Source organism: Giraffa tippelskirchi, chromosome X (assembly GCF_054371585.1).
Source record: "Giraffa tippelskirchi isolate mGirTip1 chromosome X, T2T-mGirTip1v1.2.pri, whole genome shotgun sequence".
NCBI lineage: Eukaryota > Metazoa > Chordata > Mammalia > Artiodactyla > Giraffidae > Giraffa > Giraffa tippelskirchi.
Window position 1 is genome coordinate 139,426,525 of NC_137289.1, and position 26,619 is coordinate 139,453,143.

Sequence of the window (26,619 nt, forward strand, 5' to 3'; positions counted from 1 at the left end):
TGGGAACCAACACTTGTCTCAGAAGAATGTGACCATCTGCTTGTCCCTTGCACTCTGCTCCGTCGTTAAAGGGCTGCTGGAGGGAGACGTTCTTCTTGAAAGGTGTCGAGCCAAGTCTTCCAGGTGGCTTGCAATGGGTGCTTGACCTCTGGCCTCTGATTCTGCACATGAAGGGTGGCTACTCTGTGGGTATTCGTTAGTACAGTGTTGTTTCTTCAGAAAATAACCACATGCCTGCTGTTCTGCTCAGCTTTGGGGCACTGTCACAAGCAGAGGAGCTGCCCTGACAGTCTGCCTGGGACTCTCCAAACAAGAAGGCCGGGCACCCTAAGAGCCTCCTGTGTTCCCACCTCTGCAGCATGCTTTATACAACTCGTTACTGCATGCCCTGGAATGTTTTTCACTTCACGTTTCCAGGGGGAAAGAGTTATGGAGATGCCTAACTCATCCTGTCCAAGGCATTGCAAGATTGTCCTTAGAATCCTCAAGGTTTTTGCACATGGCAAATAATTACATCAGCAGCCACAGTTAGCTCCCAGTAGAGGTCCAGAGCACTGACTATATTGTCACATTAGCTGTCCGGTTACACTGGCTTCCTACCTCCACTGGTAATTGCTTAGAATCAAGGAGTCTGGCAGTGGTGGCACAACCTGAGGTATCATTGTAGACCTTTCAGCGAGCCAGGAGTCAGAGCAGCTTCTTTGCCAAAGTCAGCTTAGTTTAGACCTCACCCCAAAAGGCTGTTGCCATCCTAACACCTAAATCTGTTCATTCATATATCTCCTGTGGTGGATTTTCTCCTTATTGCCAAATTCAGACTTAAATTGAAGAAAGTAGGGAAAACCATGAGACCATTCAGGTATGACCTAAATCAAATCTCTTACGATTATGTGGTGGAAGTGACAAATAGATTCAAGTGTTTAAATCTGATAGACAGAATGCCTGAAGAAGTATGGACGGAGGTTTGTGACATTGTACGGGAGGCAGTGATCAAGACCATCTCCAAGAAAAAGAAATACAAAAAGGCAAAATGGTTGTCTGAGGAGGCCTTACAAATAGCTGAGAAAAGAAGAGAAGCTAAAGGCGAAGGAGAAAAGGAAAGATATACCGATTTGAATGCAGAGTTCCAAAGAATAGCAAGGAGAGATAAGAAAGCCTTCTCTGCTATCAATGCAAAGAAATAGAGGAAAACAATAGAATTGGAAAGACTAGAGATCTCTTCAAGAAAATTAGAGATACCAAGGGAACATTTCATGCCAAGATGGGCACAATAAAGGGCAGAAATGGTATGGACCTAACAGAAGCAGAAGAGATTAAGAAGAGGTGGCAAGAATACACAGAAGAACTGTACAAAAAAGGTCTTTATGACCCAGATAACCATGACGGTGTGGATCACTCACCTAGAGCCAGACATCCTGGAATGTGAAGTCAAGTGGGCCTTAAGAAGCATCACTATGAACAAAGCTAGTGGAGGTGATGGAATTTCAGTTGAGCTATTTCAAATCCTAAAAGATGATGCTGTGAAAGTGCTGCACTCAATACACCAGCAAATTTGGAAAACTCAGCAGTGGCCACAGGACTGGAAAAGGTCAGTTTTCATTACAATCCCAAAGAAAGGTATTGCCAAAGAATGTTCAAACCACTGCACAATTGTACTCATCTCACACACTAGCAAAGTAATGCTCAAAATTCTCCAAGCCAGGCTTCAACAGTACGTGAACCATGAATTTCCAGATGTTCAAGCTGGTTTTAGAAAAGGCAGAGGAACCAGAGATCAAATTGCCAATATCCACTGGATCATCGAAAAAGCAAGAGAGTTCCAGAAAAACATCTATTTCTGCTTTATTGACTATGCCAAAGCCTTTGACTGTGTGGATCACCACAAACTGTGGAAAATTCTTCAAGAGATGGGAATACCAGGCCACCTTACCTGCCTCCTGAGAAACCTGTATGCAGGTCAAGAAGCAACAGTTAGAACTGGACGTGAAACAATGGACTGGTTCCAAATTGGGAAAGGACTACGTCAAGGCTGTATATTGTCACCCTGCTTATTTAATTTCTATGCAGAGTACATCATGCGAAATGCTGGGCTGGATGAAGCACAAGCTGGAATCAAGATTGCCAGGAGAAATATCAATAACCTCAGATATGCAGATGACACCACCTTTATGGCAGAAAGCAAAGAACTAAAATGCCTCTTGATGAAGGTGAAAGAGGAGAGTGAAAAAGCTGGCTTAAAACTTAACATTCAGAAAACTTAGATCATGGCATCCGGTCCCATCACTTCATGGCAAATAGATGGGGAAACAATGGAAACAGTGTCAGACTTTATTTTCTTGGGCTCCAAAATTACTGCAGATGGTGACTGCAGCCATGAAATTAAATGATGCTTGCTCCTTGGAAGAAAAGTTATGACCAACCTAGATAGCATATTAAAAAGCAGAGACATTTCTTTGCCAACAAAGGTCTGTCTAGTCAAAGCTTTGGCTTTTCCAGTAGCCATGTATGGATGTGAGAGTTGAACTATAAAGAAGGCTGAGCACTGAAGAATTGATGCTTTTGAACTGTGGCGTTGGAGAAGACTCTTGAGAGTCCCTTGGAGTGCAAGGAGGTCCAGCCAGTCCATCCTTAAGGAGATCAGTCCTGGGTGTTCATTGGAAGGACTGATGTTGAAGCTGAAACTCCAATACTTTGGCCCCCTGATGCGAAGAACTGACTCATTGGAAAAGACCCTGATGCTGGGAAAGATTGAAGATGGGAGGAGAAGGGGACGACAGAGGATGAGATGGTTGGATGGCATCACCAACTCGATGAACATGAGTTTGAGCAAGCTCCAGGAGTTGGTGATGGAGAGGGAAGCCTGGCGTGCTGCAGTGCATGGGATCACAAAGAGTTGGACGTGACTGAGCAACTGAACTGAACTGAACTGGTGGATTTTCTCTGACTCATTGTGTGCTTCCTAGCTTGGGAAGAAGCAATTCTTTAGAAAAGGAATGGCCAAAGTACACCACTGCAAAGGGAAAGGAAAGGAAGGAAAGGAATGGGCGACAGAGGAGTGGCTGGGCGAGATCGCTCAAGTACAAACAAATGAGGAATTCTGTATGATGTATCATTCTGGCTTTCTGATGAAGTGATATAACACAGGAATTGTTTACTAGGGGAGAACTGTCTGATAAGCATCTATTTAGCACCTCAGAGGCTCTTTGACTTGAATTTTTAAAGTTCCTAAGTTTATGGCTTTGCCCTCTTTCAGCAGTAATAGCATACCGCTTAAATCCTTGGCTGTGCCTTATTCTTCTATTTAAAATTACATTCATCAGTCCATCAATAAATATTTGTGATTAAGACAAAACAACAAAATAAACATAGGCCTTTCCAAAGTTACTTAGGTTAGCTATTTTCTTCCCCATCTCCTTCAATGTGGTTATGATACTCATTTGTAATATAGTTAGGTTTATTTGTTATTGCCTGTTTTCCATTTTGGCTGCTCTTTACATTCAGGCTGATGTTAATTATTTATTTATTGGTTTGGGTATGTGATACACTGAGGCTTCCCAGGTGGCACTAGTGGTAAAGAACCCACCTGCCAGTGGAGGAGACATAAGAGACATGGGTTCGATCCCTGGGTTGGGAAGATCCCCTGGAGGAGGGCATGGCAACCCACTCCAGTATTCTTGCCTGGAGAACTCCATGGACAGAGGAGCCTGGCAAGCTATGGTCCATAAGGGCGCAAAGCGTCGGACACGACTGAAGTGACTTAGCATGCATGCCTATGAAAGACTATTGGGTTCTAAGAGTTAGAGCTCCCCAAAATATACTCAGAGACATGCTCCCTTGACCCTGCTACCTCCTTCCCATCCCCCATGCTTTCCACCCCATTCCTACCCACACCCTGTTGGTAAACCAGTCTCATTCGTTTCTGGTTTCTCTCTCCTGTATAGTCAGTTTTGCTGTAACTCTTGTTTTGAAAAAGCAAGTTTTTCCCAACATGACTGCTATCTTAGAGAACAATCTGAGCTTAGCATGAATTTTGTGTTTGTTTATGCACGATCTCGTGCATGAGAAGCTCTAGGTGAACGCAGGAACTGACCCAGCTGACCTGAACTGTGGAAAAAACACAAAATGCACACACCTCAATCATCTCTGAGCCCCCTTGGTTCACCCTTTGTCTTAGCAGCCATGCCCATCGACATCTGGTACTGCAGCCTGCCTTCTGATTTCAGGTACCCCTGCGTCTCCCCCTCTTCCTGACGCCCACTCCACAAGCACACTTTAGGGCCTTTTCTAGGGAAAGTAACATATTTATTGTATTATGCATTTCTTAACCATTTTGCACACGTAAACCTGTGCTACTGTTTACTAGGGTCCTATCTTTGTGTATGTGTGTGTGACAGAAATGTTTTGAGTGTTGTCCTCTGTTTTCTCCAAAAACCTTTTGATTTTTATTGTGCAGTTCTGCATAATGTGAAGGTTTAGCATAAGGATGGCTATGTTGTGCTATAGCAGAATTGACTATTTCTTTTACACAAATAAGTGGATACCTTCATATTTTCTTATATATCCTTCTTTGTAACATGAAGGGTAGCATGACTGTGTGGATCACAATAAACTGTGGAAAATTCTTCAAGAGATGGGAATACCAGACCACCTGACCTGACTCTTGAGAAACCTGTATGCAGGTCAGGAAGCAACAGTTAGAACTGGACATGGAACAACAGACTGGTTCCAAATAGGAAAAGGAGTACGTGAAGGCTGTATATTGTCACCCTGCTTATTTAACTTCTATGCAGAGTACATCATGAGAAACGCTGGGCTGGAAGAAACACAAGCTGGAATCAAGATTCCCGGGAGAAATATCAATAACCTCAGATATGCAGACGACACCACCCTTATGGCAGAAAGTGAAGAAGAACTAAAGAGCCTCTTGATGAAAGTGAACGAGGAGAGTAAAAAGTTGGCTTAAAGCTCAACGTTCAGAAAACTAAGATCATGGCATCTGGTCCCATCACTTCATGGCAAATAGATGGGGAAACAGTGGAAACAGTGGCTGACTTTATTTTTCTGGGTTCCAAAATCACTGCAGATGGTGAATGCAGCCATGAAATTAAAAGATGCTTACTCCTTGGAAGGAAAGTTATGACCAACCTAGACAGCATATTAAAAAGCAGAGACATTACTTTGCCAACAAAGGTCTGTCTAGTCAAGGCTATGGTTTTTCCAGTGGTCATGTATGGATGTGAGAGTTGGACTATAAAGAAAGCTGAGTGCAGAAGAATTGATGCTTTTGAACTGTGGTGTTGGAGAAGACTCTTGAGAGTCCCTTGGACTGCAAGGAGATCCAACCAGTCCATCCTAAAGGAGATCAGTCCTGGGTGTTCACTGGAAGGACTGATGTTGAAGCTAAAACTCCAATACTTTGGCCACCTGATGTGAAGAGCTAACTCATTGGAAAAGACCCTGATGCTGGGAAAGATTGAGGGCAGGAGAAGAAGGGGACGACAGAGGATGAGATGGTTGGATGGCATCACTGACTCAATGGACATGGGTTTGGGTGGACTCCGGGAGTTGGTGATGGACAGGGAGGCCTGGCGTGCTGCGATTCATGGGATCGCAAAGAGTCGGACATGACTGAATGACTGAACTGAACTGAGCATACTGTAGACACTCTTTGGGGCTTTGCCTTTGTCCCTTAAGAGTAGTCCTGAAAAGCACTCCTTATTAGCTATGAAAATATTTTTTACAGCTGCATAGTACTTCATCATGTGGCTGTCCTGTAGTGTATTCCATCACTACATGTACAGAACCACAGAAAAAGGGCTAGTATCATTAATGACTAAATACCTCTTAAATATATCCATCTGTTTATAGGCACCTCGGTTGTTTCCAGTATCTCATAATTGTAAACAACACTGCAGTGAATAACCTTTTGTATTATTGGATGTGAAGGTATAGCAAGATTTCTAGGGCAGAAAGTGAGTGCATATGTAGTTGTGTCAGAGATCGCCAAATTCCCTTCCAGATAGGCTGTCCAAAAAGTTTGCATTTCCACCAGCAATATTTGTGAGTACCTGTTTTCTCCCCAATTGCACCAATGGAATAGAGTATGTTGTTGTATTGTTTAATTTTTCCTAATCTAATAGGTGATAAATGGTATCTGTATTGTTTGTGTTTCTCTAATTATGAGTTTGAACAATTTTCCCTAAGTTTAATAAACATTTTCATGTTTTCTTCTGGATTGTCCAAGGCTTTTCCCCCACATTTCTACCAGATTTTTGCTCCTTTCTTTGTCCTTCATTTTTAAGAGATATTTATCTATTAGTGATATCAGTCCTTTTTCCCTATGGTATACGTTTCACATATATTCTCCCAATTTTTGGTTATTGTTTGACTTTGTTTATGGTATCTCAGAATGTAAAAAATTTAATGTTCAAATTTATCAGTATTCTGTTTTATTGCCTCTGTTGTCAGAGTTGCAGAGCCGTTTCCTAGACCAAGGTCAAAGAATAATTCACTCCTACTCTGTAATAGTACTTGTATGGTTGCATTTTTTTTATGTTTAGGTCTCTGATCCCTTTGGAGTTCAATCTTGTATAAGGTGTGAAGTATAACTCTAATTAAATGGTTCTCAACCAGGGGCGATGTAACAGTGTCTGGAGACATTTTAGGTTGTCAAAACTAGGGGAAGGAGTGCTCCTGACATCTAGTGTATAGAGGCCAAGGATACTTCTAAACATCCTACAGTGCATAGGCTAGCTCCCAGAGCAAAAAATGATCTGACTCAAAATGTTAGTAGTGTTGAGGTTGAGAAATTCTGATAAAAAAATGTTTTCTTCAACAAGTGGCTACCCAGTTGTTTCAGCATCATTAAAAACAATTAACAACTCTCTATCTTTTTGCCTCAATGTTTAGCGATACTACCTCTATCAGATGTTTTCATATATACTTGGATCCATCTCTGGAATTTGTGTTTTACTCTAGCGGTATATTTGCGCCAGTATCACACTGTTGTAATTCAGTGTATTTAGGCTTTAAAGATATTTTAATATCTGTTAGGGCTAGTCCCCCCTTTAGGTGTCTTTTTTCAGGGTTTTATTGGCTATTCTTTTTTTTTTTTAATGTAATAGACTATTTTTAATTGAATGAGTCTTTAAATTCTATAGTACTTTGCAATTTTCAGAAGTTTCACATACACAATTTCATATAACCCCATAATAACCTATGTTACCCCTCCCCTCTTCCCTCTCCTTATGGTAACCACTAGTTTGATCTCTCTATCTCTTATTCTGCTTCTTTTTTTTGTTTTCTTCACTAGTTTGTTGCTTTTTAGTTTCCACATATAGGTGATTTTCATACAGTATTTGTCTTTCTCTGTCTGATTTATTTAATTTAGCATGCTGCTGCTGCTGCTGCTAAGTCGCTTCAGTCGTGTCTGACTCTGTGCGACCCCATAGATGGCAGCCCACCAGGCTCCACCATCCCTGGGATTCTCCAGGCAAGAATACTGGAGTGGGTTGCCATTTCCTTCTCCAGTGCATGAAAGGGAAAAGTGAAAGTGAAGTCACTCAATCGTATCCGACTCTTAGCGACCCCATGGACTGTAGCCTACCAGGCGCCTCCGTCCATGGGATTTTCCAGGCAAGAGTACTGGAGCATAGTGCCTTCCAAATCCATCCATGTTGCTGCAAATAGCAAAATTTTATTTTTATGGCTGAGTACTATTCCATTAACAGAATAGAACATAACAGAAGCAGAAGATATTAAGAAGAGGTGGCAAGAATACACAGAAGAATTGTACAAAAAAGATCTTCATGACCCAGATAATCACGATGGTGTGATCACTCACCTAGAGCCAGACATCCTGAAATGTGAAGTCAAGTGGGCCTTAGAAAGCATCACTATGAACAAAGCTAGTGGAGGTGATGGAATTCCAGTTGAGCTATTTCAAATCCTCAAAGGTGATGCTGTGAAAGTGCTGCACTCGATATGCCAGCAAATTTGGAAAACTCAGCAGTGGCTACAGGACTGGAAAAGGTCAGTTTTCGTTCCAATCCCAAAGAAAGGCAATGCCAAAGAATGCTCAAACTACCGCACAATTGCACTCATCTCACATGCTGGTAAAGTAATGCTCAAAATTCTCCAAGCCAGGCTTCAGCAATACGTGAACCGTGAACTTCCAGATGTTCAAGCTGGTTTTAGAAAAGGCAGAGGAACCAGAGATCAAATTGCCAATATCCGCTGGATCATCGAAAAAGCAAGAGAGTTCCAGAAAAACATCTATTTCTGCTTTATTGACTATGCCAAAGCCTTTGACTGTGTGGATCACAATAAACTGTGGAAAATTCTGAAAGAGATGGGAATACCAGACCATCTGACCTGTCTCTTGAGAAACCTGTATGCAGGTCAGGAAGCAACAGTTAGAACTGGACATGGAACAACAGACTGGTTCCAAATAGGAAAAGGAGTACGTCAAGGCTGTATACTGTCACCCTGCTTATTTAACTTCTATGCAGAGTACATCATGAGAAACGCTGGGCTGGAAGAAACACAAGCTGGAATCAAGATTGCCGGGAGAAATATAAATAACCTCAGATATGCGTAGGACACCACCCTTATGGCAGAAAGTGAAGAAGAACTAAAGAGCCTCTTGATGAAAGTGAAAGAGAGTGAAAAAGTTGGCTTAAAGCTCAACGTTCAGAAAACTAAGATCATGGCATCTGGTCCCATCACTTCATGGGAAATAGATGGGGAAACAGTGGAAACAGTGTCAGACTTTATTTTTTTGGGCTCCAGAATCACTGCTGATGGTGACTGCCACCATGAAATTAAAAGACGCTTACTCCTTGGAAGGAAGGTTATGGCCAACCTAGATAGCATATTTAAAAGCAGAGACATTACTTTGCTAACAAAAGTCCGTCTAGTCAAGGCTATGGTTTTTCCAGTGGTCATGTATGGATGTGAGAGTTGGACGGTGAAGAAAGCTGAGCACCGCAGAATTGATGCTTTTGAACTGTGGTGTTGGAGAAGACTTGAGAGTCCCTTGGACTGCAAGGAGATCCAATCAATCCATCCTAAAGGAGATCAATCCTGGGTGTTCATTGGAAGGTCTGATGTTGAAGCTGAAACTCCAATACTTTGGCCACCTCATGCGAAGGGTTGACTCATTGGAAAAGACCCTGATGCTGGGTAGGATTGTGGGCGGGAGGAGAAGGGGACGACAGAGGATGAGATGGTTGGATGGCATCACTGACTCGATGGACATGGGATTGGGTAGACTCCGGGAGTTGGTGATGGACAGAGAGGCCTTGTGTGCTACTATTCATGGGGTCGCAAAGAGTCGGACATGACTGAGTGACTGAACTGAACTGAACTATTCCATTATATACCCACATGCACCGTATCTTCTTTATTTATTCATCTGTTGATGACACTTAGGTTGCTTCCATATCTTGGCAATTGTAAATAATGCTGCTATGAACACTAGGGTGTGTGTACATTTCTGAATTAGTGTTTTGGGGTTGTTTTTTTTTCCAGATATATGCCCAGGAGTGGAATTGCTGGGTCATATGGTAGTTCTACTTTTAGTTTTTACAGAAATCACCATACTGTTTTCCACAGTGGCTGCACCAATTTATATTCCCACCAAGTATTCAAGGGTTCCTTTTCTCCAGATTCTCCCTTGCATTTATTATTCATAATAAATATTTTTGATTATAGCATTCTGATGTGTGTGAGGTGATACCTCATTGTAGTTTTCATTTCCATTTCTCTAATACTTAGTGATGTTGAGCATCTTTTCATGTGCCTGTTGGCCATATGCATTTCCTTTTGGAAAAATGTCTGTTCAAGTCTTCTGCCCATTTGTTAATCAGGTTGTTTCATTTTTTGATGTTGAGTTGTTCAGTTCAGTTCGGTCGCTCAGTCGTGTCCGACTCTTTGCGACCCCATGAATTGCAGCATGCCAGGCCTCTCTGTCCATCACCAACTCCTGGAGTCTACCCAAACCCATGTCCATCGAGTCGGTGATGCCATCCAACCATCTCATCCTCTGTCGTCCCCTACTCCTCCCGCCCCCAATCCTACCCAGCATCAGGGTCTTTTCCAATGAGTCAACCCTTCGCATGAGGTGGCCAAAGTATTGGAGTTTCAGCTTCAACATCAGACCTTCCAATGAACACCCAGGACTGATCTCCTTTAAGATGGATTGATTGGATCTCCTTGCAGTCCAAGGGACTCTCAAGAGTCTTCTCCAACACCACAGTTCAAAAGCATCAATTCTGCAGCGCTCAGCTTTCTTCACCGTCCAACTCTCACATCCATACATGACCACTGGAAAAACCATAGCCTTGACTAGACGGACTTCTGTTGGCAAAGTAATGTCTCTGCTTTTAAATATGCTATATAGGTTGGCCATAACCTTCCTCCAACGAGTAAGCGTCTTTTAATTTCATGGCTGCAGTCACCATCAGCAGTGATTCTGGAGCCCAAAAAAATAAAGTCTGATACTGTTTCCACTGTTTCCCCATCTATTTGCCATGAACTGGTGGGACCAGATGTCATGATCTTAGTTTTCTGAACGTTGAGCTTTAAGCCAACTTTTTCACTCTCCTCTTTCACCTTCATCAAGAGGCTCTTTAGTTCTTCACTTTCTGCCATAAGGGTGGTGTCATCCACATATTTGAGGTTATTGATATTTCTCCCAGCAATCTTGATTCCAGCTTTTGTTTCTTCCAGCCCAGTGTTTCTCATGATGTACTCTGCATAGAAGTTAAATAAGCAGGGTGACAATATACAGCCTTGACGTACTCCTTTTCCTATTTGGAACCAGTCTGTTGTTCCATGTCCAGTTCTAACTGTGGCTTCCTGACCTGCATACAGGTTTCTCAAGAGACAGGTCAGATGGTCTGGTATTCCCATCTCTTTCAGAATTTTCCACAGTTTATTGTGATCCACACAGTCAAAGGCTTTGGCAGAGTCAATGAAGCAGAAATAGATGTCTTTCTGGAACTCTCTTGCTTTTTCGATGATACAGCGGATATTGGCAATTTGATCTCTGGTTCCTCTGCCTTTTCTAAAACCAGCTTGAACATCTGGAAGTTCACGGTTCACGTATTGCTGAAGCCTGGCTTGGAGAATTTTGAGCATTACTTTACCAGCATGTGAGATGAGTGCAATTGTGCGGTAGTTTGAGCATTCTTTGGCATTGCCTTTCTTTGGGATTGGAACGAAAACTGACCTTTTCCAGTCCTGTGGCCACTGCTGAGTTTTCCAAATTTGCTGGCATATCGAGTGCAGCACTTTCACAGCATCACCTTTGAGGGTTTGAAATACCTCAAGTGGAATTCCATCACCTCCACTAGCTTTGTTCGTAGTGATGCTTTCTAAGGCCCACTTGACTTCACATTTCAGGATGTCTGGCTCTAGGTGAGTGATCACACCATCGTTATTATCTGGGTCGTGAAGATCATTTTTGTACAGTTCTTCTGTGTATTCTTGCCACCTCTTCTTAATATCTTCTGCTTCTGTTAGGTCCATACCATTTCTGTCCTTTATCGAGCCTATCTTTGCATGAAATGTTCCTTTGGTATCTCTAATTTTCTTGAAGAGATCTCTAGTCTTTCCCAATCTGTTGTTTTCCTCTATTTCTTTGCACTGATCGCTGAGGAAGGCTTTCTTATCTCTCCTTGCTATTCTTTGGAACTCTGTATTCAGATGGGAATATCTTTCCCTTTCTCCCTTGCTTTTCGCTTCTTTTCTCTTCCCAGCTATCTGTAAGGCCTCCTCAGACAGCCACTTTGCTTTTTTACATTTCTTTTCCATGGGGATTTTCTTGATCCCTGTCTCCTGTACAATGTCACAAACCTCTGTCCATAGTTCATCAGGCACTCTATCAGGTCTAGTCCCTTAAATCTATTTGTCACTTCCACTGTATACTCATAAGGGATTTGATCTAGGTCATACCTGAATGGACTAGTGGTTTTCCCTACTTTCTTCAATTTAAGTCTGAATTTGGCAATAAGCAGTTCATGATCTGAGCCACAGTCTGCTCCTCGTCTTGTTTTTGCTGACTGTATAGAGCTTTTCCATCTTTGGCTGCAAAGAATATAAATCTGATTTCGGTGTTGACCATCTAGTGATGTCCACGTGTAGAATCTTCTCTTGTGTTGTTGGAATAGGGTGTTTGCTATTACCAGTGCATTCTCGTTTCAAAACTCTTTATTAGCCTTTGTCCTGCTTCATTCTGTACTCCAAGGTCAAACTTGCCTGTTACGCCAGGTGTTTCTTGACTTCCTACTTTTGCATTCCAGTCCCGTATAATGAAAAGGACATCTTTTTTGGGTGTTAGTTCTAGAAGGTCTTGTAGGTCTTCATAGAACCGTTCAACTTCAGCTTCTTCGGCGTTACTGGTCAGGGCATAGACTTGGATTACTGTGATATTGTATGGTTTGCCTTGGAAACGAACAGTGATCATTCTGTTGTTTTTGAGATTGCATCCAAGTACTGCATTTTGGACTCTTTTGTTGACCATGATGGCTACTCCATTTCTTCTAAGGGATTCTTGCCCACAGTAGTAGATATAATGGTCATCTGAGTTAAATTCACCCATTCCAGTCCATCTTAGTTCGCTGATTTCTAGAATGTCGACGTTCACTCTTGCCATCTCCTGTTTGACCACTTCCAATTTGCCTTGATTCATGGACCTAACATTCCAGGTTCCTATGCAATATTGCTCTTTACAGCATCAGATTTTGCGTCTATCACCAGTCACATCCACAGTTGGGTGTCGTTTTTCTTTGGCTCCATCCCATCATTCTTTCTGGAGTTATTTCTCCACTGATCTCCATTAGCATATTGGGCACATACTGACCTGGGGAGTTCATCTTTCAGTGTCCTATCTTTTTGCCTTTTCATACTGTTCATGGGGTTCTCAAGGCGAGAATACCGAAGTGGTTTGCCATGCCCTTCTCCAGTGGAGCACAGTCTGTCAGACCTCTCCACCATGACCCATCCGTCTTGGGTGGCCCCACACGGCGTGGCTTAGTTTCACTGAGATAGACAAGGCTGTGGTCCGTGTGATCAGATTAGCTAGTTTTCTGTAATTTCAGTTTCAGTGTGTCTGCCCTCTTATGCCCTCTCACAACACTTACTGTCTTGCTTTGGTTTCTCTTACCTTGGGCCTTGGGTAATTCCTCTCGCCACCGCTGCCGGCCCCGGCCCCTGGCCGGCCTAGCCCCCGTCGGCCGCCGCCCCCCGCCCCCCGCCCCCCGCCCCCGGCCCGGCCTAGCCCCTGTCGGCTGCCGCCCTGGCCTAGCCCCGGCGGCCGCAGCCCCGGGGCCCAGGCCCGGCCTAGGCCCCGTCGGCCACCGCCCCCGGCCCCCGGCCCGGCCTAGCCCCCGTCGGGCCCCGCCCCCGGCCCCCGGCCCCCGGCCCCCGGCCCCCGGCCCGGCCTAGCCCCCGTCGGCCGCCGCCCCCCGCCCCCCGCCCCCCGCCCCCCGCCCCCCGCCCCCGGCCCGGCCTAGCCCCCGTCGGCCGCCGCCCCCGGCCCCCGGCCCGGCCTAGCCCCCGTCGGGCCCCGCCCCCGGCCCCCGGCCCCCGGCCCGGCCTAGCCCCTCTCGGCCGCCGCCCCCAGCCTCTGGCCCAGCCTAGCTCCTCTCGGCCACCGCCTCCGGCCCAGCCCCTCTGGACCGCCGACCCCGGCTCCCGCCCCCAGCCCGGCCTAGCTCCTCTCGGCCACGCTTCTGCGCCGAGCGGTCGCAGCCACCTCGCTTCTGCGCCGAGCCGTCGCAGCAGATGTTGAGTTGTATGAGCTGTTTATTTTTTAACTGGAGGATAATTGCTTTACAATATTGTATTGGTTTCTGCCAAAATGTATGAGCCGTTTACATTTCTTAGATATGATCCCTTCATTGGTCATATCATTTACAAATATCTTCTCTCATTCAGTAGGTTATCTTTTCATTTTGTTGATGGTTTCCTTTGCTGTGTAAAAGCTTTTAAGTTTAATTAGGTCCCATTTGTTTATTTTTGCTTATGTTTCCTTTGCTTTAGGAGGTAGATCAAAAAAATATATTGCTGTGATTTATGTCAAAAGAGTGTTCTGTCTATGTTTTCCTTTAGGAGTTTTATAGTATATGATCTTACATTTAGGTCTTGAATCCATTTTGAACCTATTTTGTATGTGGTGTTAGAGAATTCTTTTACATGTAGCTGTCTAGGTTTTTCAGCACCACTTATTAAAGAGACTACCTTTTTTCCATTGTATATTCTTGCCTCCTTTGTTATAGATTCACTGATTTTAAGTGTATGAGTTTATTTCTGGGCTCTCTATTCTGTTTTGTTAATCTATGTGCCAGTACCATATTGTTTGGATGACTACAGCCTTGTAGTATAGGCTGAAGACTGGGAGCATGATTCCTCCAGCTCTGTTTTTCTTTCTCAAGACTGTTTCAACTATTCAGGGTCTTTTGTGTTTCCATACAAATTTAAAAATTATGTGTTCTCATTTTTTGAAAAAATGCCACTGGTATTTTGTTAGCTCAGTTGGTAAAGAATCCACCTGCCATGCAGGAGACCCTGGGTTGATTCCTGGGTCAGGAACATCTGCTGGAGAAGGGATAGGCTACCCACTCCAGTATTCCTGGGCTTCCCTTGTGGCTCAGCTGGTAAAGAATCTGCCTGCAATGCAGGAGACCTGAGTTCGATCCCTGAGTTGGGAAGATCCCCTGGAGAAGGGAAAGGCAACCCACTCCAGTATTCTGGCCTGGAGAATTCCATGGACTGTATAGTCCATGGGGTCACAAAGAGCTGGACATGACTGAGCAGCTTTCACTCTTTCCCTTCCTTGCACTCAATCTGTAGATTGCCTTGGGTAGTATGATCATTTTAACAATATTCTTCCAGTCTAAGAACATGGTATACTTTCCATCTGTTTGTGTTGTCTTCAGTTTATTTCATTAATATCTTACAGTTTTCCAAGTACAGGTCTTTTACCTCCTTAGGTGGGTTTATTACTAGGTATTTTTTTTCTTTTTGATGCAATGGTAAGTGGGATTGTTTCCTTAATTTCTCTTTCTGATTGTTTATATTAGTGTATACAAGTGCAACAGATTTCTGTAGTTTAATTTTGTACCAAATTCATTGATGAGCTCTAGTCCTTTTCTGGTGGCATCCTTAGGATTTTCTATGTATAGTATCATGTCATCTGCAAAAAGTGAGTTTTACTTCTTCCTTTCCAATTTGGATTACTTTCATTCCTTTTTATTGTCTGATTGCTGTGAGTAGGACTTCAAAACTATGTTGAATAAAAGTGGCAAGAGTGGCCATCCTTGCCTTGTTCCTTATCTTAGAGGAAACGCTTTCAGCTTTTCACCATTGGGCATGATGTTAGTTGTGGGTTTGTCATGTATGACCTTTATTTAGTGGAGTTATGTTACCACTATGCCCACTTTCTGGATTTTTTTTATCATAAATGGATGTTGAGCTTTATCAGAAGATTTTTTTGCATCTGTTGGGGTGCTCATATGGTTTTTATTCTTATATTTGTTAATGTAGTGTGTCACACTGATTTGTGGATATTGAAAAATCCTTGCATCCCTGGGATAAATCTCACTTGATCATGGTGTATGAGCCTTTTAATGTATTGTTGGATTTGTGTTGTTAACATTTTGTTGAGGATTTTTGCATCTATGTTCATCATTGATATTGGTCTGTAATTTTCTTTTTTTGTGATAACTCTGTCTGGTTTTGGTATCATGGTGACACTGGCCTCATAGAATGAGTTGAGGTGTTCCTTCCTCTGCAATTTTTTGGAATATTTTGAGAAGGATAGGTCTTAACTTTTCTCTAAATGTTTGGTGAATTCACCTGTGAAGTCATCTAGCCCTGGACTTTTTCTCGTAGGGGGGTGAGTTTTAAAATTACTGGTTCAATTTCATTATTGGAAATTGGTCTGTTCATATTTTCTATTCCTTCCTGGTTCAGTCTTGGGAGAGTGTACCTTTCTAAGGGTTTGTCCATGTGTCCTCTAGGTTGTCCATTTTATTGGCATATAGTTGTCTGTAGTAGTCTTTTGGTGGTTTAGTCATTAAGTTGTGTCCAACTCCTGCGACCCCATGGACTGTAGCCTGCCTGCCTCCTCTGTCCATGGGATTTTCCAGGCAAGAATACTGGAGTGGGTTGCCATTTCCTTCTTTAGGGGATCTTCCCAACCCAGGAATCAAACCTGGGTCTACTGTATTGTAGGCAGATTTTTTTACCGACTGAGCTACAAGGGAAGCCCTAGTAGTCTCTTATCCTTTTTATTTCTGTGGTGTCTATTTTATTTATTTATTTAAATTGGAGTATAATTGCTTTACAGTGTTGTGTTTCTGCTGTACAACAATATGAATGAGCTGTATGTATACATATATCTCCTCCCTCTTGAGCCTCCTCCCTCCCACCCTCTAGGTCATCACAGAGCTCCCTGTGTTACACAGCAGCTTCCCACTAGTTATCTATTTTACACATGGTAGTGTATATGCTACCCTCTCAATTCATCTTGTGTCCCCAAGTCCATTCTCTCTGTCTGTATTCCTGTCCTGCAGATAGGTTCATCAGTACCATTTTTCTAGAGTCCATATACATGTGTTAATATACAACATTTGTTTTACTCTTTTTGACTTACTCACTCTGTATCACAGACTCTAGGTTCATCCACATCTCTACAAATGACCCAGGTTTGTTCCTTTTTAGGGGTAATACTCCATTGTATATATGGACCATATATTCATCCATTTATCTGTCAATGAACATTTAGGTTGCTTCTATGTCCTGACTATTGCAAATAGTGTTGCAGCGAACACTGGGGTACATGTGTCTTTTCGAATTATGGTTTTCTCAGGGTATATGCCCAGTAGTGGGAATTCTGGGTCATATGGTAGTTTTGTTTTTAGTTTTTAAGGAGCCTCCATACTGCTCTCCAGAGTGGTTGTATCAATTTATATTCCCACCAACAGTGCAAGCGGGTTCCCTTTTCGCCACATGCTCTCCAGCATTAATTGTTTGTACAATTTTTTGATGATGGCCATTCTGACCAGTGTGAGGTGATACCTCATTTTAGCTTTGATTTGCATTTCTCTAATAAAGAGCAATGATGAGCATCTTTTCATGTGTTTATTAGCCATCTGTATGTTTTCTTTGGAGAAATGGCTATTTAAGTCTTTCACCCATTTTTTGATTGGGTTGTTGTTGTTTTGATATTGAGATGCATGAGCTGCTTATATATTTTGGAGATAATATTTTGGAGATATATTTTGTCAGTTGCTTTGTTTGCAAATATTTTCTGCCATTCTGAGGGTTGTTTTTTCATCTTATGTAGAGTTTCCTTTGCTGTGCAAAAGCTCTTAAGTTTAATTAGGTTCCATTTATTTATTTTTATTTTTGTTTTTATTTTCATTACTCTAGGAGGTGCGTAAAAAAGGATCTTGCTGCAATTTATGTCAAAGAGTGTTTTGCCTGTTTTCCTCTAAGAGTTTTATCGTGCCTGGCCTTACATTTTGTTCTTTAATCCATTTTGAGTTTATTTTTGTGTATTGTGTTAGGAAGTGTTCTAATTTCATTCTTTTACATGTAGGTGTCTAGTTTTCCCAGCACTACTTATAGAAGAGGCTTTCTTTTCTCCATTGTGTATTCTTGCCTCCTTTGTCAAAGATAAGGTGACCATAGGTGCATGGGTTTATCTCTGAGCTTTCTATCCTGTTTCATTGATGTATATTTCTGGTTTTTTGCCAGCACCATACTGTCTTGATGACTCTAGCTTTGTGGTACCATCTAAAGTCAGGGAGCTTGATTCTTCCAGTTCCATTTTCCTTTCTCAAGATTCCTTTGGCTCTTTGGGATCTTTTGTGTTTCCAAACAGATTGTAAAAATTTTTTGTTATAGTGCTGTAAAAAATGCCATTGGTGATTTGAAAGGGATTGCATTGACTTTGTAGATTGCTTTGGGTAGTATAGTCATTTCACAATATTGATTGTTTCAATCCTGGAACATGGTATATCTCTCCATCTGTTTGTATCATCTTTGATTTCTTTCATCAGTGTCTTATAGTTTTTCTGGATACAGGGCTTTTTTGTCCATAGGTAGGTTTATTCCTAGGTATTTTATTCTTTTTGTTGCAATGGTGAATGAGATTGTTTCTTTCATTTCTCTTTCTGATTTTTCATTGTTAGTATACAGGAATAGAAGAGATTTTGGTGTATTAATTCTGTATCCTGTGAGTTTACTAAATTCATTGATTAGCTTTAGTAGTTTTCTGGTGGCATTTTTAGGATTTTCAGTATCACATCATCTGCAAACAGTGACAGTTTTACTTCTTTTCCAATCTGGATTCCTTTTCTTTTTCTTCTCTGATTGCCATGACCAAGACTTCCAAAAGTATGTTAAATAATAGTGGCAAGACTGGGCACCCTGAATAAATTTCAAAAATCCTGCATTTGTATTCTCCTCCCCTCATGATTGCTTTATTTTTGCTGCAAGGCTTATGGAATCTAAATTCTGCAACCAGAGATTGAACCTGTGCCCCATGCATAGGAAGTGTAGAGTTCTAACCACTGGCTGGCAGGGAGTTCCCACAATTACTATTTTTAATATCATATTTTTATGAGGTTATTTTGTGTATTCCTTAACAGTTTATTGTGGATATAGATGATTTTACTACTTTTGTCTTTAACCTCCCTACTAGTTTTGTGTGTGGATGATTTCCTACCTTTACTGTATATTTGCCTTTACTGGTGAGCTTTCTCATTTTATAATTTTCTTGTTTCTACTTGGGGCCTTTTCTCTTTTTGCTTGGGGAAGTTCCTTTAACATTTGTTGTAAATCTGGTTTGGTGGTGCTGAACTCTTTCTGCTTGCCTGTAAAGCCTTTGATTTCTCTGTGAAATCTGAAAGAGAGCCTTGCTGGGTAGAGTTGTCTTGGTTGTAGGTTTTTCTGTTTCATCACTTGAAATATATTGTGCCATTCTGTTCTGGCCTGCAGATTTTATGATGAAAACTCAGCTGATAGCCTTATGGGAGTTCCCTTGAATGTTACATGTTGCTTTTCCCTTGATGTTTCTCATATTCTCTCTTTATCCTTAATTTTTGTCATTTTAATTATAGTGTGTCTTGGTGTGTCCCTTTTTGTGTTCTTCTCTATGGGACTCTGCTTCCTAGACTTAGGTGACTTTTCTTTCCCAGGTTAGGCAAGTTTTCAGCTATTAGATTTTCAGATATGTTCTCAGCCTGTTTCTCTCTTTCTTCTCCTTCTGGGACCTGTATAATGCGATTTTTAGTAGCTTGATGTTGTTCCAGAGGTCTCTTAAACTGTCCTCTTTTCATTCTTTTTTTTTTTTTTCTGTTCACCGGTAGTGATTTCTACCACTGTCTTCCAGCTCATCGATCCAGTCCTTGATATCATTTAGTCTACATTCCTCCTAAAGTAAAATTTTTCATTTCAGTTATTGTTCTTCATCTCTATTTCATTATTCTTTATATTTTCTAACTCTTTGTTAAAAACTTCTAACTTGTTTTGTGCATCCATTCTTCTCCCAAGTTGTTTCATCATCTTTACGATCATTACTCTGACCTCCTTCTAAGGTAGAATGCCTGTCTCCTCTTCACTTAGTTCTTCTGGGGTTTTATCTTATTCCTTCATCTGGAACGTGTTCCTCTGCTACCTCATTTTTGTCTAAGTTGCTGTTGGTATTTTTACATACGTAGTAGGTTAGTTATGTTTCTCAACCTTGGAGGAGTGCCCCTCTGTAGGACAAGGCCTATGCGTCCCTGAAGCACATTACCCTCTTGTCACCCAAGCTATATGCTCTAGGGATTCCCTGTAAGATGGCTGTATGGGTCCTTCTGTTGTGGTGGGCTGACTATGTGGGTGGTCTGGTAGGCACCTAGTCCAACTGGTTGTCAGGCCCTGCCTTGTGTGGATGCTACTGGCTGCTGGGACTTGTTTATGAGGTGTCTGACTGCAGAACTCCAGGGGGCCCTGGGGCTAGGGCCAGCTCACTGGTGGGTGGAGTCAGGGTACAGAAGACTCAGGGGCTATTGTCCTCTTTAGTGGTGGGTGAAGGCAGTTCTTGGGATTAGTGCTAGACTACTGGCAGGCGAAGCCTGATCCTGGAGTCTGGCTGCAGGGTCCAGGGATCCAGAGCTGGTGTCAGATCACTGATGGGTGGTGGAGGCATAGTTCCTAACACAGTTGAGTATGAGGTTTGGGGTGTCCCAAAACTTGTGTTGTTCTGCTAGTGGGCAGGGCTTGTCCAAGAATTGGGTCTGATGTACTTTTGGCTGGGTGGGTCTACAAGCTGTGGGATTGTGGTTTTCTGGCATCTGGTGTCTGCCCACTGGTGGGTGGTGCTGGGTCTTGGCCTTCTGCTGGGCAGGGCCATGCCTAGAGGTGTGTCTAGAGGGGGCTATGAACTCAGGCTCATATGAGCTCAGACGGTAAAGAATCCGCTTGCAATGTGGGAGACCTGGGTTCAATCCCTAGGTCAGGAAGATCCCCTGGAGAAGGGAATGGCAACCCACTCCAGCATTCTTGCCTGGAGAATCCCCATGGACAGAGGAGCCTGGCGGGTTACAGTCCATGGGGTCACAAAGAGTTGGACACGACTGAGTGACTAAGCACGCATGAGCTCATGAAGTCTTTAGGCAGCCTATGTGCTAATGGGTGGGGCTGTGTCCCCATCCAGTTCCTGAGATTCCCCAAAACAGGTGCCTACAGGCCACTGGGTAAGGCCATGGCTTGGTGCTACTGAGCTAATGGCACCTGCCAGCACTAACTTCCATGGGGTAGAAGAAGTTCCTAAATACGGCTGCTGCTGGTGTCTGTGTCCCCAGGATGAGCCACAGCTGCCCCCACCTCTCGGGGAGGCTCTTCAAGACCAGCAGATAGTTCTGGTCCTGGCTCCTATGAAATTACTGCTTTTGCCCTGGATCTTGGTATGGATGAGGTTTTTGTGTGTGCATCCTTCAAGAGTGCTTAAACCCTGCTGGCCTTCAAAGCCAAATGCTCTGGGGGCTTGTCTTCCCAGAGCATTGCAGGACCTCTGGGCTAGGGCACCTGATGTGGGACTCAGATCTCTCCTGTGGGAAAAACTCTGCAATGTAAGTATTCTCCAGTTTGTGGGTCACTCACCTTGCAGGTATGGGACTTAATTATATCACAAATCCACTCCTACCCATCTTGTTGTGGTTCCTTGTTTTTTTTTTTTTTTTTTTACGTCTCTAGTTATTAAAGATCTTTTCTGGTAGGTTTTGGTCTTTTTCATAGATGGTTGTTCTGCAGATGGTTGTGGTATGGGTGTGCTGTGTGAGGAGGTGAGCTCAGGGTTTTTCTACTCTGCTATCTTGGCCAGAATTTTCTCTAGCTGTTCTTGTATGTTTGCTTCTCCATTAGGACTTCAGTATCAATGGATCTAACTCCCTTTTAAAAAAAAGCTTATGAGTAATTTTTGGGGGGATTGTGTTAAATTTCTAAGTTAACTTAGAACTGACTTGTTGATAGTGCTGAATCATTCTATACGAGAACAAGGGATGTCCTTCCATTTGAGAAAGTCTAATTTTGTGTCTTTTAGGAATGCTTTCAAGCTTTTCCAATATAGGTTTTGTACATTTGTGAAAAATTAATTTCTAAGTAATCTTCTTTGTTATTGCTGTAAATGGAATTTTCTATAGCACTAGGTCATCTAATTGTCTCTCATTTGTGTAAATGAAAGGTATTGATTTTTGTGTGTTTATGTCCTGCTACTGTACTGAATTCTTTTATTGTTTAGTTTTATCATTGATTCTCTACAATTTTCCTGGTACAGCATCACATCACCTGCAACTAGACCTAGGTTTACTTCTTCTTTACCAATTCTTATACCTGTAATTGATTTATTTTGTCTAACTTCATGGATTAATCCCTCTAATATAATGCCAATTAGTACCAGATAGTGAGTATCCTTCTTTTGTTCCTGATTTTAGTAGAAATGCCTCTGATGTTTCCCTATTAAGTAAGATATTGGCTTTAGGACTAAAGCAGAAATATTTTATCCTGTTAATGAAGTACCACTCACTTCCTATTCTCTCAAGTCTTTTCATAAAGAATAGGTCTTGTATTTTATTAAAGGCCTTTCCATCACCTATGGAAGTAATCATATGGATTTTTCCTCCTTAGATCTATTAACGCAGTATATGATGCTAATAGATTTCCTAATACTGAACTAACCTTCCATTCCTGGAATAAATCCCATTTAGTCATGGTATATTAATTTCTTAATGTGATACTGTATTCTGTTTGCTCAAAGTTAATTTAGTTTTTTTAAATGTATTTTATTTATTTCAGCTTTGCACTGGGTCTTCATTGATGCATGTGGGCTTTCTCTAGTTGTGGCAAGCAGGGGCTACTCTTTCTTGAGGTGCATAGGCTTCTCATTGGGGTGGCTTCTCCTGTTGCAGAGCGTGGGCTCTAGGGCATGCAGGCTTCAGTAGTTGTGGCACGTGGGCTTATTAGTTGTGGCACACGGGCTTAGCTGCTCCACGGCATGTGGAATCTACCCAGACTAGGGATCAAACCTGTGTCCCCTGCATTGTCAGGCAGACTCTTATCCACTGTATCACTAGGGAAGTCCTAATTTAGTAGTTTTGCATCAATAATCATGAGCTGATATTGGTCTGTCCTTCCCTCCTTTTACTCTCCCTCCTTCCCACCTTCCCTCCCATCTGTATCAGGTTTAAGTATCAAACCTTCAGAAAAAGTTCATAAAAGAAATGGGGAGGTTCTTTATTTTCAATGTGCTGAAACAACTTATAGAGCATTGGTATTATCTGGACTTTGAAGGTTTAGTTGAATTTCTCTGGGAAACCGTCTGGGCCTGAAATCACCTCCTTTGCCACCCTTGCTGAGGGAGGGTTTCCCCATGGGCTTTAGTTAGGAGATATCCCTTGGATTTTTCAGCTTACAGAGCAGGGATTTAAACCTAGTTAGACCCATGGTCTTATCACTGTATCACTGATAACCTCAGGGATTTGATTGCCTAATTATAATAATGATGATGGTGTCTAATACATATTGAGTGCTTATTAGGCTTCAGGTACTGTTTACATGTATTAATACATTCAATCCTTATTTCAGACTTTTGAGGTACTAGCTCTTATTATCCCTGAGACACTGAAATGATTAGCTTGTTTAGGGTCACATAGCTCGTAAATAGCAGAGCTGGTCTTCAATTCCAGGCAGTTGGCTTCACAGTCTATGTCTTTAATGACCAAGGTACAGTATAATAGTTTGTAGAATTTTGGATGATTATATATCAGAATCTCAGTATGAATGCTTTTTTAAAGGAAAAAAATGATTTAACTAAAGTCTTGTAAATGAAAGAAGAGTTGCCATTTCTGACAATATCTGTCTAGCAATTTGGCTACAAATTTCCTATCCCTATACCAACAGCCTTTTCTCTTTTAGCAGTGTACATCCTTTGTAAGAATAATGTACAGAACTCAGTCAGCTCCAAGTCTGAGGGATTCAACTTGAATAGAAAATCTTCCAGTGACCATGGTGACCCAAACTCAATCAAACAAATGAAACAGTTAAAGTTTTCCCAAATTACTTAGATATACTAAATAGTATCACTGAGATGGGTAAATTTTCTGCTTTATATAAGTATGACCTCTTATTAAGGTCTATTGGGAAAATGAAGCACCCTCACTGCTATTCATTAGTCTAAGCTTTTTCCTATAGTCTTACTTTGGAATTTAGACATTATTAAAAATTATGCAGATGAAGACAAAGGGTAATATTTTTATGTCATTTCTGTAAACGCTTAACATTCTTCTCTCCCACCTCCCCCCTGCCAAAAAAACCAACTTAATGAGCCACAAAACATGTTACAATGAATGGGAAAAATATTTTTAGCATTTTTATGCAGAAAATGCCTCATTAAAAGCAAATGCTTCAGCAAGCAGATTTGAGGTTAATAGGAACTTTTGTCAAGCAGGGGCTTTTATGACAAATCATTAGCATGTGTAACTATTCTATATAAAGACCTGGAAAGCCCTCAGAGGCTCTTACCTTCCTTTCTGGTCCCTGGGCTGCATTGCGGCAGTGTGGTTTGACATGGCACTTAGCAGACATTTGATGAGCCTGAAGGACGTGAAGCCTACTGTCTAGCCACAGGTAGCATAAATGTCTGTCTACTGTTAAATATCACCCATTGTTTTATCTGGATATATCATGAGAGTCATTTAGATAAAATCTGTTCTCATCTGGGTGTCTGGCATCATGTGACCCAAATATTTTGCATCTAATTTGCATGTTATAAAACCCATAAGGATACAGGGTTTATAATCATACATACAACCTTAATTTCAAATAAAACCCTCAACCTCTCCCTACACTATTATAACTTCTTTAGACTTAGGGCCTCACACTGGCATGACAAGGGTGCAGGAGTCCAACCACTCAGGCAGGCTATGTGGGCTGATTTGGTCACAGAAATAGCAGTCCCTCACCTCAATGATGGCAGAAAGTGCTCACCTGTCCCTGCTGAGGCCTCAGAAGACACACCTGGAGTAATGGTGTTTCCAGGTATTCTGAGCTGGTCTCAGCTTCATCATCTCTGATCCATACTTGGGGGCTTGAGCCACACCCACCCAGGCAAGGCTGACATCACCAGTGGTGGTGCTATCACTCTAGTAACTGGTTACTCAGAACACCTTTCTTTATAGAATGGGGGAAGCATCAAATTATGACATGATTCATCTTTAAACAGTAATTTTTCACATCACGTAAGTTGTTTCTCAGTTCACCCTACCAAGACAGCCACGCTATCACCTGGCTAGTAACAACAGTAGTGGTTGCAGCAATTAACATTTACTGAGGTCTTGCTCTATGCTTGGCATTGTGCTAAGATCTTTGCATGCCTTATCTCATTTAACCCTCAAACTCTATAAGCTAGCTACTATTAATATCCCCATGTTACAGATAAGGGAGCTTAGGACAAAGAAGGTAAATAACCAGCCCTAAATCTTTCAGCTTGTATGCAGAAGAATTAGGATTTGAAGGACTTTTCCCCCTAATTTTATTTTTATTAAAGTATAGTTAGTTTACAATATCATGTTAGTTTCAGGTATACAACAAAACTATGCAATAAATCCTGTTTATCTTTTTTTATAGATAGCACTGTATATGTCTTAATCCCATACTCCTAATTTCTCTTAGAGTTGTTAACTGTTACTGCTTTACAGCATTGTGCAGCCAATTAACCGAAAACAAATCTGTATCCCCACTCTATTCCAAATAAAGAGGCATTCCTTTCAGAAACAAAAGGGGAAAAATTCAGCTGTCAAATGCCCATGACTAGCTCTTTCAGGCAGTCTCCTTTGGTAGAAGGGACACTGACTCCCAAGACCCACTCAGACTTCCCACTGAGCAGGCACAGGGTGGCCGCTTGGCCACCAAGCTCACCGTTAAGAAGTGCCGGTCCTTGGCTTCGCGCCTCCTCTGGCTGTGAGCCGGGGGGTAGGCGGGCAGTGGAGGAGCTGCTACGGAGATGGGTGCAGCAGCTCTCTGCTCCCGACGATCGCTCCGGCTCCGGTGTTCTGGGGGCAGAAAAATCAATAGTACAGAAACACACTTGGCATTTTCCATTTGTTTCCCCCTTGGGAGGATGAGCAAAAGGCTGGAAAAAAGGGAGTTTTTGCTAATCTAGCTCATCTGTATACCAAATAAGATTTTCAGAATGGTTCTAAACTCAACTTTTACTTCATAGTAATATGAAATTGGATGCCTACATTTCAGTGGGTCCGTCTCAAGACGGGATCACTCTGCGTTTGATATTGCTCAACACAACTTGTTTCAAAACAACATGAGCAAGAAGAAAAAATCTAGAATAGTGGTGCAAGATCTGCTGACATGAGTCCTGGAGTGGACCATAGGCACAGACATGCCAGAGCCTCCCAGGGCGTGGTAAGGTTAGATGCTCACAGCTATCCAGTGGGTGATGGAGCCAGCTCACATTGGCTCAGGGGCACAGATAGTTAGGCGTTCAGGAATTTTGCAAGCCAGCTTTTAAATTGTCAGTAACTTGAAATAGGCTATAGTGGGAATATTTATATCACAGAAACTGGTGAGTCCTACACATTAGGGCCTCATTCATTTATTTCTTTATTACATTTTTTGGGCTTCCCTTGTAGCTCAGTTGGTAAAGAATCTGCCTGCAGTGCAGGAGACCCAGGTTCAATCCCTGGGTTGGGAAGATCCCCTGGAGAAGGAAATGGCAACCCACTCCTGTATCCTTGCCTGGAAAATCTCATGGACAGAGGAGCCTGGTGGGCTGCAGTCCATGGGGTTGCAAAGAGTCGGGCACAACTGAGCAACTAACGCTTACTTACTTACCTACACTTATTAAAAAAGAGACTGTGACCAGCACACCATTGCACCCATCTAAGCCCTGTCACCCACAACACCCAGATGGTTTTCAAATTCTGGGTTCCTAGAGAAAGCAAAGGAATCCCAATGATGACAACTGTCTGATTTAGGAATAAGGCTACTTTTGGGAAAAAGCAAGAAATATCCATGTGTGGGGTGAAGTGATCCTAACTGCATAATAAGAAT

The 26,619-nt window shown here is 42.2% G+C and overlaps 1 protein-coding gene across 4 annotated transcripts in view; it reads right to left on the reverse strand.

Annotated features, from left to right (window-relative positions):
• Positions 1-26,619, reverse strand: part of NHS (NHS actin remodeling regulator) — a 356,345-nt gene that overhangs the window by 29,480 nt on the left and 300,246 nt on the right. For all 4 annotated transcript variants that reach the window (XM_081564690.1, XM_081564689.1, XM_081564688.1 and 1 more), the window contains exon 3: positions 25,471-25,604. In XM_081564690.1, coding sequence (XP_081420816.1) covers positions 25,471-25,604 — 134 coding nt within the window. The remainder of the gene's footprint in view (positions 1-25,470; positions 25,605-26,619) is intronic.